The sequence below is a fragment of the Cicer arietinum genome, chromosome 5 (assembly GCF_000331145.2).
Source record: "Cicer arietinum cultivar CDC Frontier isolate Library 1 chromosome 5, Cicar.CDCFrontier_v2.0, whole genome shotgun sequence".
Classification (NCBI taxonomy): Eukaryota; Viridiplantae; Streptophyta; class Magnoliopsida; order Fabales; family Fabaceae; genus Cicer; species Cicer arietinum.
Window position 1 is genome coordinate 73,924,788 of NC_021164.2, and position 16,473 is coordinate 73,941,260.

The 16,473-nt window shown below is 27.8% G+C and overlaps 2 protein-coding genes across 4 annotated transcripts; one reads left to right on the forward strand and one right to left on the reverse strand.

Annotated features, from left to right (window-relative positions):
• Positions 1 to 3,889: 3,889 nt before the first annotated feature.
• Positions 3,890 to 5,245, forward strand: LOC101490500 (zinc finger protein CONSTANS-LIKE 4-like). The gene is made up of 2 exons (XM_004501341.4): positions 3,890 to 4,616; positions 4,703 to 5,245. Exons 1-2 carry the CDS (start codon positions 4,023 to 4,025, stop codon positions 4,976 to 4,978), a joined length of 870 nt encoding a protein of 289 aa, XP_004501398.1. The 5' UTR covers positions 3,890 to 4,022; the 3' UTR covers positions 4,979 to 5,245.
• Positions 5,246 to 10,747: 5,502 nt separating this feature from the next.
• On the reverse strand, positions 10,748 to 15,397 carry LOC101490176 (probable protein phosphatase 2C 59). Of its 3 annotated transcripts, none has more exons than XM_012716093.3 (9): positions 15,267 to 15,397; positions 14,909 to 15,138; positions 13,910 to 14,037; positions 13,277 to 13,375; positions 13,035 to 13,193; positions 12,339 to 12,425; positions 12,167 to 12,258; positions 11,461 to 11,535; positions 10,748 to 11,275 (listed from the first exon to the last, which is right to left on the reverse strand). In XM_012716093.3, the coding sequence occupies exons 2-9, from the start codon at positions 14,989 to 14,991 to the stop codon at positions 11,105 to 11,107; spliced, it is 894 nt and encodes a 297-aa protein (XP_012571547.2). In that variant the 5' UTR covers positions 14,992 to 15,138; positions 15,267 to 15,397; the 3' UTR covers positions 10,748 to 11,104. The 3 variants fall into 3 exon arrangements, with proteins under 3 accessions (XP_012571547.2, XP_027190001.1, XP_027190002.1); XM_027334200.2 differs by having other exon boundaries at positions 14,909 to 14,952; positions 15,267 to 15,394; XM_027334201.2 differs by having other exon boundaries at positions 14,909 to 14,956; positions 15,267 to 15,345.
• Between the last annotated feature and the right edge of the window lie 1,076 nt (positions 15,398 to 16,473).

The window sequence follows — 16,473 nt, forward strand, 5'->3', positions numbered from 1 at the left end:
ATATTTGAAGAAATGAAGCATAACAATTTGTGCTATAATTTGGTTAAAATTTATAGAAAATTATTTTGAACCATAGATGTGTTATGTACTCTGTTTTTTTTTTCTCGCTATTTCTTTTGAAGGATTAATACGTGTTTTAAACATTTGTATGACTTTATGTTGGAATTTGTATTAATCATCTCTTTTGTTGAAATATGTTAACGTTCAAATTATATTATAGACAATTGACATATATACTATGAAAGTTGTATTCGAATTTTTGAAAAAAACTACTAGTATCTAAATTTGTTTTGCGCGATAATCAGTCTTAATCTATGTATACTATAATATTTGTATTCGAAATTTTGAAAAAAATACTTGTATATAAATTTGTTTTGTGCACAGTCAATCTTAATCACTGTATGTTAGGTGGAAAAAATAATTATATCCAAATATGTTTTGTGCGATAATCAATCTTAATTTTTGTATATCTATTTTTTTGAATATCTATGTATGTATTTTTTTTTTTTTAACTAAAATCAATTGTTACATCACAAAATATAACGTGATATAGAAAATATAGAAAACATTGTTAAATCATGTAAATAATCTATTTGATTTGTGATATTAATAGAAACAAAACAATTAAAAAAATTATTTTTTGATTAAAAACAAATTTATTTCAATAAAAATAAAATTTAATTTATAAAATAATATGTATCTTTTATGAAATTAATTGTTAACTTTATATATTTTTCAATGTTAAAATATTTTTAATCTAAACAAAAAAATTAAGAGAAAATTATCTAACTTTTCTTGTCATTTACTTGAACAATTAGGTTCGTACATTTAAATAAATTAATATATATATATTATAGGTTGCAGATACTAACGACGACTAAGGTTTTCATACCCACATTTCTATTCACTTATTCTTTGTGGATAATATTAATACTCGCACTCATATTTATAATGTTTATTTTTACGCATTATAAACTCGGGCTCAAGAGATCGGATTTTTTTTATGTGTACCTCCATGATTGTATTAGGTACATTATCCACGTTTTATTGAATAGCTTATTTGTTTTTTTATTTTTTTTCAAAACAAGAAACGAAAATTTACAATTTTTTCAAAAATAAAAAAATTACTGGATTACTTCAAGAAATTTTATCAGTCTTTAATTAATTTGCAAATGACACGTTTTTAAAAGTATGTATTGAAAATTTGATTTAAATTTTCAGAAACACATGTGTGTTGTGAAGAATACTAAGTTAAAGTTCAACTTATTTTGAACACAAAATTATTCTACAAATCTTAAAATTTTTAAAATATATATATTTTTTATAAATTTTAATTTTAAATTTTTGAGTACCACATTGCCATTTTTTTCAAACAAACAAAATCATAATGGAATAACTTTCTTGAAGTTTGTCAATACTTTTTTAAATTAACTTTCTAAAAAATATTATAAAAAATCCAAATCTTATATTTTCAAAACATAAATTAAAGATGATGGGGAGATAATTTTTAATTTTTTTAAAGAATAAAATAAGTAGTTTATATAAAATGTAGAAGTAAATATATAATCAAAGGGGTATCAATTAAGTGTTTGAAAATTATACACTATACCTCCACACTTCTACTCCTATCCCATATTTTATACCAACTATCTATTTTACTTATTTTTTATTTTAATTTTTTTTAGTCCCATTAAATTAAATTTTGTTTCAAAAAACTTAAAACAAATACTTTTCAGAACTCATTTCTTTTAAAAATTTTGATTTTGTGTACTGGAAAATTTAAAAAAAGTTTTTCTCGGTACTTAAATATATTTTTTATGTACTGAAAAGTTTTTTCTAAATTTTCCAGTACACATATGTATTTTCAAAAATTTGAAGTTTGGGTACTGAAAAACTTTTTTCAAATTTTTTAGTATATATGTACCGAAAATTTGATTTCAAATTTTACAATATAAAATTTAATTTTTTAAAAAAAATGTGTTTTAGAAAACTTCTTTCTAAAAATTTAGTAGAATTAAAAAAATAATTTTAATAAAATATAGAGGTAGAAGTATAAATGTAATATATAAATATAATTTTCTAAATGGTTTTAAAAATCGGGACTAATAATAAGAGACAAAAGACGCTAATAAATACCAAAGTACATCTTGGCCCAACCCAATGGATAGTTGCTAGTTACCACACATGTGCCATTAATGCTGGGTTTGTAAAGGTTTCACTCTCACAAAGTTTAAATACAAAAATAGTAAATGAAAATGAGAATTAGAGACATAAATATAATAAAACAACATACAAGTTTTACATACACTAATAAAATATTAATTATTAATTTATTTATCAACAATTTTTATTATTTATTTTATTTTTTAAAATAAATTGTTTAATTTTAAAAAAATTTAATTACAATAATTTGATATGTGTAAGAAACAACGAAAAAATGTATAGTAGATACAAATGTTGTTAATAGTTATTTGTTAGATTTAATTTAAATATAAGAATGTATGTGTTCATTGCTTGATAAATTTGATACCAATGAGTTGATTCTATAAAAGAAATACAATAGGCAAACTTATGCAACAAAGTTTGTTGTTATTTGTAGTAGTGTGTTATCTGGATACTAGTGTGACAAACCAAAGAACTATGGAACGATAAAATTATCTGGTGTTTTGGAAAAGAACCTACGAGTTTAAGTGATAATGTCACAAATTTAAGTTCTCTTAATAAGAAGATATCTACATCTAATAACTATTTTTTTTCATTTCATTAATACAAACCAAACCAAACAAAATATAATAAGTAAACAATCAGCAAATTTTTATTCGTTTTTTTTCTTCTCAATTACTTTTCTATATATTTTCTAAAAGCTAAATATTTCAATCTCAACTGGAGATATTATCTTATTTGAGTTTTTATATGAATACGTTTACAATTTTATTTATAGTAAAAGATACATCAGTAAATAAAAAACGACAATATTGTCTATACTCTTATTATAAGGTTAAATTATACTTAAGTATTTTAAACACTTGTATTTTTATTATTTTTGATTTCAACAACTATAAACTTGTATAGTTTTCGGTCGATGTATATTATATTAATTTAAATAAATTATTATATTTTTGATTTAATTATAATTTTGAAATTTATATTTTTACTATTTTATGGAAGTAATATTTATTTTAAAAGTGTGACACTTTTAGTACATCTGTTAAATTTTGAATAAAAAATAATAATTTGTTAAATTTTGAATAAAAAATAATAATTTAATATATTTTAAATTATATTTATATATGATTTTATAATATAAAATTATTTAAATATATTAATTAAATTATAAAAATAAAATATTTTTAAAATTATAATTTTATGAGTACTAATTATTCTACATAATTGTATTATATCACGTTATTTAAAAATTATCATATTATATTTTTTTATTAAATAAATTAGAATAAAAGACGACAGCTCTCTGATTTTAAAATAGAATTGATAAAATATGAGACTAAAATTGGAATGAATCTTATATATATATATATATATATTTTTTTTTTAAAAAGCTTGTTAAATTGAGTAATTAAAGGGTGTAAAAGATGCCTGGAAAAAAAAGTGCTAAAAAAGTTTTGGGTGGGACGATAAAGTGAATGTGTCAGGCATAGCCTACGCCATAAAGCGGGGTCCAGTTAGAAAAAGACATAACGTAGAAGTTGTTGCCTTGTTGGAATTGGAACACCTCAGTATATCACCGCACCAAAAAGAATCCGTCTCCCTCACGACTTCGCAACCTTCAACACTGCACCCCCTTTCAATTCACTTTGAACATCTACAATGAATTTAGCTAATCCTAATCCACGTGTCAACATCCTATTCGCTACTTCACAGATCTCCCTGTCCCACCACACTAGGTAGAATTGAATTGGACTGAATGAAACAATCGAACAAGTAAACCACTTTTCCCTTTCACATAACAACAACTCTTTCTTCTTCCAATTCAATTTCAAACAAAAAAAGAAAGTTTCTCTCCAATGGCTTCCAAATTATGTGACTCTTGCAAATCCGCCACCGCCACACTCTACTGCCGTCCCGACTCCGCCTTCCTCTGCACCACCTGTGATTCCAAAGTCCACGCCGCCAACAAGCTCGCCTCCCGTCACCCTCGCGTCACTCTCTGCGAAGTCTGCGAACAAGCTCCGGCGCACGTCACATGCAAAGCTGACGCCGCTTCTCTTTGCATCACCTGCGATCGTGACATCCACACTGCTAACCCCCTCGCCGCACGTCACGAACGTCTTCCGATTACTCCTTTCTTTGATTCCATCGATTCTCACTCCGTTAAGCCGATTCACCACAATAATAACCACTACGATACAGGAGAAGATGAAGCAGAAGCTGCTTCCTGGTTGATCTCTGATCCTAAAGCAGATCTCAACTGCTCTCCGTACATTTTCTCCGATTCCGAAGCTATTCCGTTCATGGATCTCGATTACGGCACTATCGATAACAAAAGCGACGTTGTCGTTCCCGTACACGGTAACTTCGAGCCTTTTTCTTACAAGATCAACAGCGTGCAGTTACAGACAGACCTAGAAACTCCGTCACAGTCACCGATGAGTCACAGTGTAAGAGATCTGGGATTCTAAGCCAGAGAATTAAATAGAAATGTTGAATATGAGTAAGTAAATTGTTTTTTGTTGTGATTGATCAGGTATCGTCGTCGTCGATGGATGTTGGAGTTGTTCCCGATGGAAACGCTGTATCGGATATATCGAACTGTGGATACGGCAAAGCGGTTGCGGCGGATCGAGAAGCGAGAGTGTTGAGGTATAGAGAGAAGAGGAAGAATCGAAGATTCGAGAAGACGATTCGTTATGCTTCTCGTAAAGCTTACGCGGAAACTAGGCCTAGGATTAAAGGTAGGTTTGCGAAACGCACTGATGCTGTTGATTCTCTTGCTGGATACGGCGTAGTTCCAACTTGTTGATTTCTTTTCTTTCATCTTGTAATCTTCATTTTGTTGCTTCCTTCTCTTCTATTTGCATTTTCTTTCCAGATGTATATAACTTTTTGTTTGTTTTAATTATGCGATTTGTAAAGTTTCAAGCTCTCGGAGGCGATTTTGTATGGTTTTTGGGTGAATTTTGTAATCTTATGATATGATGATGATTAGCATATCTAAATCTGGATTATTATTCGCTTAGGACGTGTGATAATCACAAAAATCAATTTTAAATAATCGCTTTTGAGTTTATCTGATTATTTATTATTATCCGTCCTTTATGCGTTGTGACGTGTATAGGATCACTCCTTGCGTGTCCGCCGCGGTATGTTTGAGAAATTATATTGAAATGGGTGCGGTTCAGACTTCAGTGTCTTTCATCATCAAATAACCTACCTGGGGATAAAGAAATTACTGTACTAATATGTCATGAATTTCTAAGATGTTGCAACTGTTTAATCAATTTGTGTAATAGAAATTGAAATTGTACAATTGGAAGTATTAGTCGTAGGGTTGCCGCATAAATTTTTGATATGCTGTGCAGATCCGAATCTAAAATCTATCGTTCTATTTTTAATAATGAATGTGTGCGAGTTTTACTTTGTGAGTGAGAATCGTTTGGTCGAACAAGACTTTGTAAAACTTGAATTTAAGTTGTGAAAATATTTAAAAACTAACTTGACGTGTGACTTATCATAAATCTTTAAAGGAAAAAAAGTTAACATTCTACCTAACCATCTCTATTTTATTTTTTGTTCTTTAAACTATTTATATTTTTTTCCAAAATTTGTTTTATTTTTTAATAATTTTTTTAATGATATTGTTTTTTTATTAAGAATACAAGATACTATTATTAATGTATTTTCCAATGTATCCTACAAAAATTCCAGAATGTATTAAATACCTACATTACATTATATTTTTTGGGACTTCTACGTTACATTAGAAAATTAATATTTTGATATTTTTTAAATGAAATTATCAATAGTTAAACAAAATATTATTTATTAAATGATGTTTTTAGTTATAATTTTAATGATAATTTTGATTTCAATTATGAGAATAATTTATTTAATGATTGAAGTCAAAATTAAATAGATAAATATTTCAAACGTCTTAGTTTATTTAACTTTAACAGATATTATAGTAATGTTCACATAAACAAATTAAAAAAAAAATTAATTAAAATGTTCATAGTGCCAATACGCACTTTTTTTAATAATATCGTTGGATTTGTCTATTTCTTTTATCTTATTTAGATGTAACACTTAATTCATTTATTTTTTCTCCAAATCATTTTTTTATGTTTGAAACAAGAATGAAATTAATCTTTTTTTTAATTTTACATTTAAAAATATTGAAGTGTAAGGTTGAGACGAGACAAGTTCATAAAGATAATAATAATTATTTTTTTATAAAAAGTTCAACAAAATTACATTCATCTTATTTAATTATAATATTCAGATTAGTTAATCACTATTGATAATATTTTATTAAAAAAGATGAAGTGGCAAGCCATATAAAAATTATTATTATAATTTTTTTTCCCAAATAGTATTTTATCTAAAAAGAAACCCATAAATTACATTAACATATTTTCTTTTGTTGTTGCATACTTGCAAGTTGCAACATTTCTTTTTTGTCAAATACAGGTTGCTATTTGCAACACAAGGTTAGAGAAGAAAGAGGAATTGGGCTCCAAGACTAAAAGTTCATTTATTTTTTGCAACACAAGGCAACCGTATCCTTTAGCTTAAATAACATAAAAAGAAATCAATATTAATAGAGTTAAATATGTTTTTAACATTTATAAAAGTTTAACACTTTTATTTTAATCACTATAAAATTATCTAGTAAACAGTTGTAGTTTCTATCGAAATGAAACATATTTAATTATTATTTAATTTTAATTTTTTTTGCAAGTATTTTAGAATATTATAAAGACTTCTTCTATAATATTTTAGAATTTTTTAAGATTGGATGAATAAAATGTGATTTTTTTAATATAAAAAATTCAAGATAAAAGTAAGAAACATATAAACATAGAAATCGAGTTTTGAACTTATTTATTTAGGATGAACCTTTTATATTGTTGGAAATAAGCTTGAAAAAGATCCATTAAAAAAAATATGTTCACTTAAATAAGCTGGAATTGAAAATTGAAAAGTTAAAATTTTGTAGGACTAAACATATTTAACTCATATTAATATAATATATATAACATAAATTAAACTCTATTTTAATATAAAAAATTATAATACAAATGCATTTTAATTTAAAAGTGTTTTTTATGTTCTAATTTAACTTAAAATTTCAATAATCTATAAATAGTTATATATACACATATTTAAACCTATTTTGATAATCATATTTTTAAAATTATTTTTGTTATTAATTATCCAAAATAACATGAATAGATAAGAATTACTTTTACCTTAATGTATCCAAATATAAATTATTTATATTTATCTTATTTTTAATCAAAATTAATTATCTTAAAAATCAATTTTATCAAAATTAATTCTCGTCCCCTCAGAAATAAACACGCACTAAATCAAAATGTTATTCTCAAAGATAAAAAAAAAAAAAAATCTAACTTTTAGATAGAGTTACTGCATGGAAAGAAAAACTAGTATTCTAGGTTGACCTTTCCTAAAAGTAGAAAAAAGAAAACATTTTAAAATAGTAACATTTATTTCTGTTTTAAAGACAAACAAATATTTACAAATTAGTCAAAGTGAATTAAGTAGATTAATGAATTGAAGTTCACCTAATCGACCTTACTTATGTTTTTTTGAGATGGACAAGTTTCACCCGCTTTCCCACCCTTATATGATATTGAGTAAATTTGCATGTAAATACATACACATTAGTTTTGAATTTTTTTGTTTTATTTTATCTGTATATTAACAAACTTTTGTTTATCCAAAACAAATATGTTTACAAGTACAGTATAACTTACGTGAGTCCCAAGGTTATTTTAAAAATAATTGAAGTGTTCAGAATGTTTTAAAAAATTATTAAATTAATAGTTACTTTATTTTAAAATTGTATGCGTAAGTATGATTGGCACAAGAAATGTGCTCTAACTTAGTTTTGAATACTTGACTTGTGCGATTTGCTTAAAAATTATATAGAACAAAAGTAAAGGCCAGATTATTCTTTTGACTTAAAAAAATTATGAAATATTTCCCAACCATTCCAAAAAATACATAAAATACGAAGTTCATGAATTGATATAATAAACACTTAATTTCTTGGCTAGTACACAACTTGACAAGCAAGGCATGACACAACTTGAGTCTTGACATGCCATGCCAGTTTGTTCCTCTTACAAGTAAATAAAAACTATAAATATAACTAAGTTTTAATTATATAAATTATGATTTGACTTTAACTTGTCATTAGTTCTCTTAAAAGGAAACTAATGTTTGTTTTGTTTGCATCTATCTTCCTTAATTTGTTGTTAGTGATTAAGGTTGAGATAAGGACAATGATGATATAACACTTTGGTTCACTCTCGTGCGTAAGAGCAAAAACTGCCTTGCCGACAAAAATGTTTTCTGAGTCCACTCTCTAGTCTCTACCATTTTTATTTCATGAACATGTTTATGACTTATGTTTTTGATACCAAAAAAATGCACATATATGACATTGAACATGTATTAATTGATTCATCTACAAATATTACATTTTAGTTTTTACAACGATGCTGTTTATGGGAAGCACGTGATGCCATCCGTTTAATCATTTATAGTTTCTTAACACTATTGTGTGTGTGTGTTTTTTTTATAAGCTTATTTTGTGTTTTTGGCATGATATTATAAATATGTATTTTCATTTAATATTTATATATACATTTTGTATTTAACCAATACTCACGATGAAATCCCCCACCCCCACTTTATAAATAATAATTGTGATTTTCTTAGATTTTTTTTAAGCTGATTCAATTTGTATGTATTGTTAGTCTATTTTTTTCTTTACACATACATAAAATCTTATTACTATCATTGTGTAGTTATTTGTGGAGATTTTTTAAAAACTAATCTAACAAATAACATATATACGATTTGATTGAATGCATGTCAAAAAGTTTTTATACGTGAGTGCATATCAATTAATCTCAATGGTTTCAGTCAATCATGTTGGAACACAATCAACAGTGGAGGGTGAATCAATGGTGAAAAATCGATAATTGAAAACTTTGGTGTTTGAAAGATGATGGAGAAAAGAGAGAGAATATGGAAGAGAGTAATTTCTGTTTTTCACTATAGTATCAAAATGACATTAGTTTTTAATACAATACACACAAAGGTATTTATATGGGGTACAATGTGGAACCAATTAATTTGACCCAAAACAAAATTTGAATTATATTTCACTTCCAATAAATCAATGATCTAAGCAGATTCATAAAAACAAATCGATCATACACATGTACTTCCACAATTTGATACACATATACGTCAATCATATAACATAATTTTCAGTTTAGGTGAAGTTCATTTTTATATTTCACCCAATAATATGTATGTTTAAATCTAGTTACAATTGTTCTATCACTAAGGTCGATCTTGTTATCAACCGAGTCCATTATTTAAGTGAAGTTTTTTAATTACTTATTTATTAATTTATTTATATTTAGATATATAATATTCATTTGCAATGAAAATAAAAAGACAACGTTAATGAATGATTTATAAACCAGCACATAAAACATTTAGTTTTGTCATGTTCTTAAAGAACGTGAACAACTCTTAAGGCGTTGTATTGAAAAGAAAAGTGTACATTAACATTAGTGTTTAGTTTGTTAGAAGGAAGGAAAATTTGTAAATATTAGAATTCAAACGTTGAACCTCATTCTTAGTATTCATTCAGCTTCCAACTCATACAACCGAACTAAGGTACGTCTTAAGTCTCTCTCCATGTGATCTCTATGTGATAATAAACTTCATTCTTATTCATAGTCACACTTAATTATATAACTTGATCACACTTAATTATATAACTTGACATGTTAAAGTAGTTATGGATTCGAAATGATTATTATTGAATAATGATGGATAGATGAATCATGTCGATTGAGCCATGATCAGTAGGTGACAACATAAAAAACTACACATTTTAGAACAAATTCTTGGGGGACTACAAAATGGTTAGCTCAAGATCTGAGGTGGATTTGGAATGGTGGTTGGAGTTGTTGAAGCAAGGTGGAGGTGAGTGAGAGGTGAACACAATAGTGTATCTTGTTTCAGAACACCTCCCTTGATAAGATGCTTATCTAGATCAAAGAGTATAAGATCAAGTGGCAACAACGTCAAATCAAACGCTAGCAGAAAATCTCTGATGCAAGGGGTCCCATTTTTACCAACCGAAGCATCATAATGTCGTCTACAGGTACCTCTCATCAGATAACACATACCCAAATATCAAGTATAACGGCAAGAAACACTAACTTGATGTTATTCAAGGAATCTCACATATTGGATAGAAGAGAAATAAAAGAGTTAGATGCACCCTGTTGAAAATTTTCTAAAGCAAATCTTCCAAAGTTAAAATTCAAAAACATATACTTGTGAGCATGCTCAATACTTGTGAGCAACACGGTCCTTTTCTGCAAATTTTGTCGTCACACACAAATCTAAAATGCATTATGATACTTTATTGAGATAAAATTTCTTTTGTTGTATAGTGTCAAAATTGAAAAGTTTGTGTGATTGAAGGAGGAATACACTTATCTGAGAATTAAGCTTGTTCTAAAACGGTCAAATCTCAATTGTTTGATTCAGTTTTTTTTTATATATATATATAATGATTCAGTTTAAACTTTAGACAAGGACCATAGTTAATTACAAGCAGCAGTAGCAATTATAAGCCTGGTTAATCTCCTTACACACATTAATATTTTCCTAACTAAAACTTATGTAAATACAGTGAGAACATTTCTATTTAAGAGGATCATAACGAGTTTGAATTAGTTTCCTATATATTCTTGTATGGTACACACAAGCCACAAGGTTGCTTTATATGCTGATTTTTTCCACGTCTCTCATGTTTAGATTGATATCCACCACTTCACCAATGCACAAACCCTCTAACTAAAGACGCTTAATTACCCGGTGCTAGTGTGCTACTACGAGAAGACGTGCCTTGGTTCATCAAGAAACGAACAACGACACAAGTGATATTGTCAGCACTACCTCTTTGATATGCTTCTTGCATCAGTCTCTTTGATGCCTCCTCTGCATCCTCAATTGGTTTTATCAGAGCAACAGCTTCCTGAAAAATGCTAAAAAATTTAGATGGGTCGGAAAAGTAACACTTTTTAGCATGGCATTTATATAACTTAATCAATCCAACTCTACTCAGCAGAGCTTAATTCATCTGAATTTAAGTGGTTAGAATTTAGATGCATAACAGTCATCAAAGAGAAGAAAAGGGAAAAAATGAATATCTTTGCAAACCTCATTTGAGACGACATCCCATAACCCATCACTGGCCAGAATAAGAAACTCAAGAGAACTGTCAACTTTTTCTTCCTGCAAAACCACAATCATGTAACATAAGTACACAAAAGATGCAAAACTAATAAGAGTTATAGTCACATCACCCAGAATAAAGATCATCCACAACAGCAGATATCTCTTTTACATTTGTTGTGCTACATATAATTGTTATTGGTTCGTGGCAATTTCCATACTCATTTTTAACTAGAAGAATCTCTAAAATGCTACTGTACAAGGTTAATTGTAGAATAGGAGTAAATAACAATATAAGATTTACTGTTATAGCATACTGTTTCACCAGTGGGAATTACAAAACACTGCCAGAGACCAATGAACAAACAATTACAGATGCATGCCATCATATGTATTCATGCAAGTCTTTCACTTCTCTTTTCACAACAATGAGTTCCAAAAAAATTGACAAATCCATTGTAGAAAGCTCTCTCTATATTGTATATATTATGCTTATGGTTCGTTTATTAAGTAACAGTCTTTTCTCACTTAGAATCAGCATCTGCATGTACTCACACTAACCCTGTATTGACACAGAGATCCTGTACACTTTTAACCACACACAGTACGCAGGCATAAGTTGAATTGAATCTTTAACTGCGTGAAATAGCAAAGAATTAATGTCACTAACAATAGTAGAGGCATTATATACCTGGATTTCTGGATCAGCAACAACATACTGCTTCAAAAGTCTATCACCAAATGCACGAGAAACAGCAAGAACACCTCCAACTCTCCAAGTTCCTGCAAAAGCGATGTTTATCAATAGCGATAAACAAGAAAGATATTTTAAATAAATAAAAAATCTAACTGCGTCACCTTACCAGCCCACATAACAAAGCCACCTGCATCTTCAATCCTTCGCCTCTCATCAGTTTGGTCTGGCTTATGATCTCGAGAAACAGCAATTGCTGCAGGGAATCACAATTCGAAGGAAAATATTGAGTAACCATTCTATATAGGAAGGTTGAAGCAATTATCTTGTAGTAAATACATTAAAACTTATAAACAGACATGCATACATGCATCCTTACCATTTTTACACATGCACTAACATTACACGCTTAAAAAGAATAATAACCTTTGTATTTTATCAATAACAAACGATATCAAGAGAGCTGTCACCAGAAATCTACTTTTAAGATTAAAAGTTTAAAAAAAGAAACAGAAAAAAAAGTCATTATATATACACATTCACGCATAAACTGTGATGTATAAGAACAGTTTATAATTATATACGTCATTGTAAATCATATCTAATTCATAGGGTCATAATTAATTGTATAATAACATGATAGCAGGCCATTAACAAAAATAAGTCTGCTCCACTAGGAAATTAACTGAATAATACATCATACTATATTTTTTTCTCCATTTTTCATTTTATTCCTGGCCCAGATTTACAACAATACAAACTATGCAAGTCATATTATATTATTAATACAGTAAATCAACAACTAACTGGATACATTACAATGTAAACAACACTATATATGCATGTGTGAAGCTAGCACTCTTACCATTACCACCCCTGCAAATAACAGCCCTGGAGTCTCCAACATTTGCAACAAGCAACCGATCACCAACTAGAATGGCAGTAGATGCAGTAGATCCTGCATCTTTGTGATGATTCTTTTCTGATTTCAGATATTCAGAATCGGTATGATTATATGCATCAGCTGTGGAAAAGAAGAGTTATTATCTGGATTTAGCAAATCACAAAAAGTAAGGATCATGGTGGGAGAGGTAGAAGATAACTTACATATTGCTGATTTGGTGTCAGAAATGAATTTTGGGTGACTGATCAAATTACTAAATAAGTTTTTCTTAACATACTCAGCAGCACGAACACCGCCGTGACCTGAAAGAGTTATAAACAAGGAACTTGCAGTTAGTTTTGCTTTTCTTGGTAGATAAAAATAGTATTAAGCATAAGTTACGTGGTCATTTTCTCATGACAAACAAAGAAACACTCTAGATTAAACAATTGCTCATATATGGAAAATAAATGAATGTTCAAAAGTGACAACAAAGAATACTATATGGAACAAAAGGTTTGTAAATTGGAAAACTTTCAAAGGAATTCCTCTTCACTATATTCTATAAAATAGAAACATGAATGAAACTGACAAGACTATAGATGGAGGACAGAATTGCAATATTTGGCTATATATTGTATAAGTGCATAGGTAAACAAGCTTCTAGAAATGGCGTTACATTGAGCAATTAGTTTCCTAATATTTGAAGAAATAGAAAATCCAAAAAATGACCAGATTAATAAAAAAAATACTGATATAAAAAATCTATAGCCTAGATTCCTTGTGAAGCATTTTTGGCATACTTTTCAACCAGGGTACAATTAGGAGATAGAAATTAGAGAAATATGCGACTGTACCATCAAAAACTCCAAAAAGTCCAACTATTTCACCATCAACACCGTCAATTCTTGTCTCATAAAAATCTTCCATTGAAGATCTCTTTCCAGGCGAGCTAGCATACCCATAGCTGAATTTTCCATTATGACTGCAGATACAAATCATAACAAACTGTCACAATCATCTCATACAGTCCATTCAAAAAATTGTGTCACAATCATCTCATACAGTCCACTCAACAAATTGTGTTACAATCATCTCATACAGTCCATTCTGTAGTAATTTTTTCAGTAAGAAAATGCAAGGATTTTGACGGTATCCTGTCTGTTTTTTTCTTCTAATCAATAAATGAATCAAATCGATAATGCAAAAAAAACCACAGTTCATGTATAAAATGGAAAACAAAATTTAGTTAGATTATCAAGCAAATAGTACAGCCTCAACCTATAACACAGATAGGTTAACATATTCAATTTGATAAACAAATAAACAACCTTAACCTATAATTTAAGAAGAGCATTGATCAATAAAGGTCAATATTTATTATGCAGTAAAAACTATGAAGCACATACATCGAACACAATACCGACACAGACACAAACAAGTCACGATAATAAGAGAAAATGAAAATGATTTGAACGTAAACACGTGCCGGTGTCATGTCGGCGTTGTCGCCACATGTATGACATCTGACATGGCTTCAATGCTACATAGATTAGAAAACAGGGGAGAAAAACAGACAAGAAGAACAAACAAGATAAAGTTGTTTTTGGAACAAATTTAAGCGATTCTAGTTTGATAATCAAAGAACTTTATTGTAAAGCGAAAACACCATAATTCCAACTTCATGTACAAATATTTGAAAAGAGATTGAAAACAATGTGACAGTTTTGTTATAATCAAATAAGAAAACACTTAAATTGACATGAAATCAAGAATAACACAACAAATTATTATGAATATGCAAATGAAGAACACGGTAGGTAATTGTAAAAGGCAAGATTAGGAAGTTAACGAACCTGAGACCGCCACCGCTTACAGGTGCATCATCCATAGCATGAACCTGACTTGAAGAGGACAAAACTGAATTGAGATATCCCATTTATATTTATTTGTTTCACCAAAATCAAGAAACAAAACCAATATTGTTTATATTATGTTTATTTTTTCCTTCCAATGAATTCCAAGTGTGTATGATAACATTAGTTTGAGGTCATTTTGAAATAATAACTCAAATAGAAAATTTAACCTGCAAGGAAGAAAGTGTAATTATTAATTTATTGAAATTGATTTAATCTTTTTGTGTGCGTGCATAATAATAAATCTTGCAATTGATATCGGTAATGGTAAGAAGAAAAAGAGAGAGAGAAAAAGTACCTGAGAAATGTTGGGAGAGAGAGTTGAGAAAGCGGAGAAGAAGGGTATTCTGTTTAATTTTAGTTCATGACAGCCCATTGTTTTGTTAATTCTAATTCTAATTGTTTGTTCAACAAGACATTCATTTAAACTACTTCAAAACTATTGTATACTTTCTTTTAAAACTAACCTTGGGAAGAAATAAATAAATAATTAATCTTTTATAATAACAAGTAAATAAATAAAAGGAAAAAATGCAGTGTAAACTAATTTTATATTTATAATTAATTCGAATTTTATCCGTAGTTATAATTTTATTTATTAATTAATTGTTTATAGGTTAATGTTAATACATATTTACAGCGTAAAACTATTTATCTATAGTTAATGGTCGTTAAATTTAATAAATAAATAATCAAAGAAATAATTTTTGTCAATTTTTTTATTAAGAAACTGAATTGACTGATAATTTATTTATTAATTACTGCTATTATTTATTAGATTAAACAAATTTTTTATCTCTATAAATATAATATATTTCATTTAAATTGATATTAAACAGTATCAACAATTTTGATTTTAAATAAACTGATACGTATTTTTTGTTATATACATAGTTAAACTATTATAAAAAAAACTTATAACAAAATTTTGATATCTTTTAACAATTAATAAATCTAAAATAATTATTCAAAAATTCAAACGATAATTTATTACTTAATATAGACATAGTATAGTTTTGGTAATATTGTTGTGAGAAGGTGGAAAGTAGTTCGGTGATTGATGAAGATTAATAGTAACGTTGATATGATCCTTTGGTGAAATAGCAAAATTGCATACGCGTCACCGCGGATGAGGGCGAAGCATTCGGTGGGACCAAGTCAATACCAAAACTTAAACGCTTGTTTCATGCTCGTCACACGCGACACCTGTTATATTTTATTTTTTGGATTTTACTTTTTTAAGGCTTAAATAATATTTTATTCTTTATAAAATTTTATCATTTTGCTTTTAGTTTTTATGAAGAAAATTATCAAATTTTATCTCTTAAAATTTTTTATTTCCATTTTTATTCTTAATTTTATGTCAATTATTATTTATTTTTTTAGTAATTTTTATATTAATATTTATAATATAAATTTGTGAATATAAAATAGTTAAAAAAAATATATTCAATTTATCTTATTTTGAAAAACACTAATTTTTTACGAACAAGTTGTTAAACGTG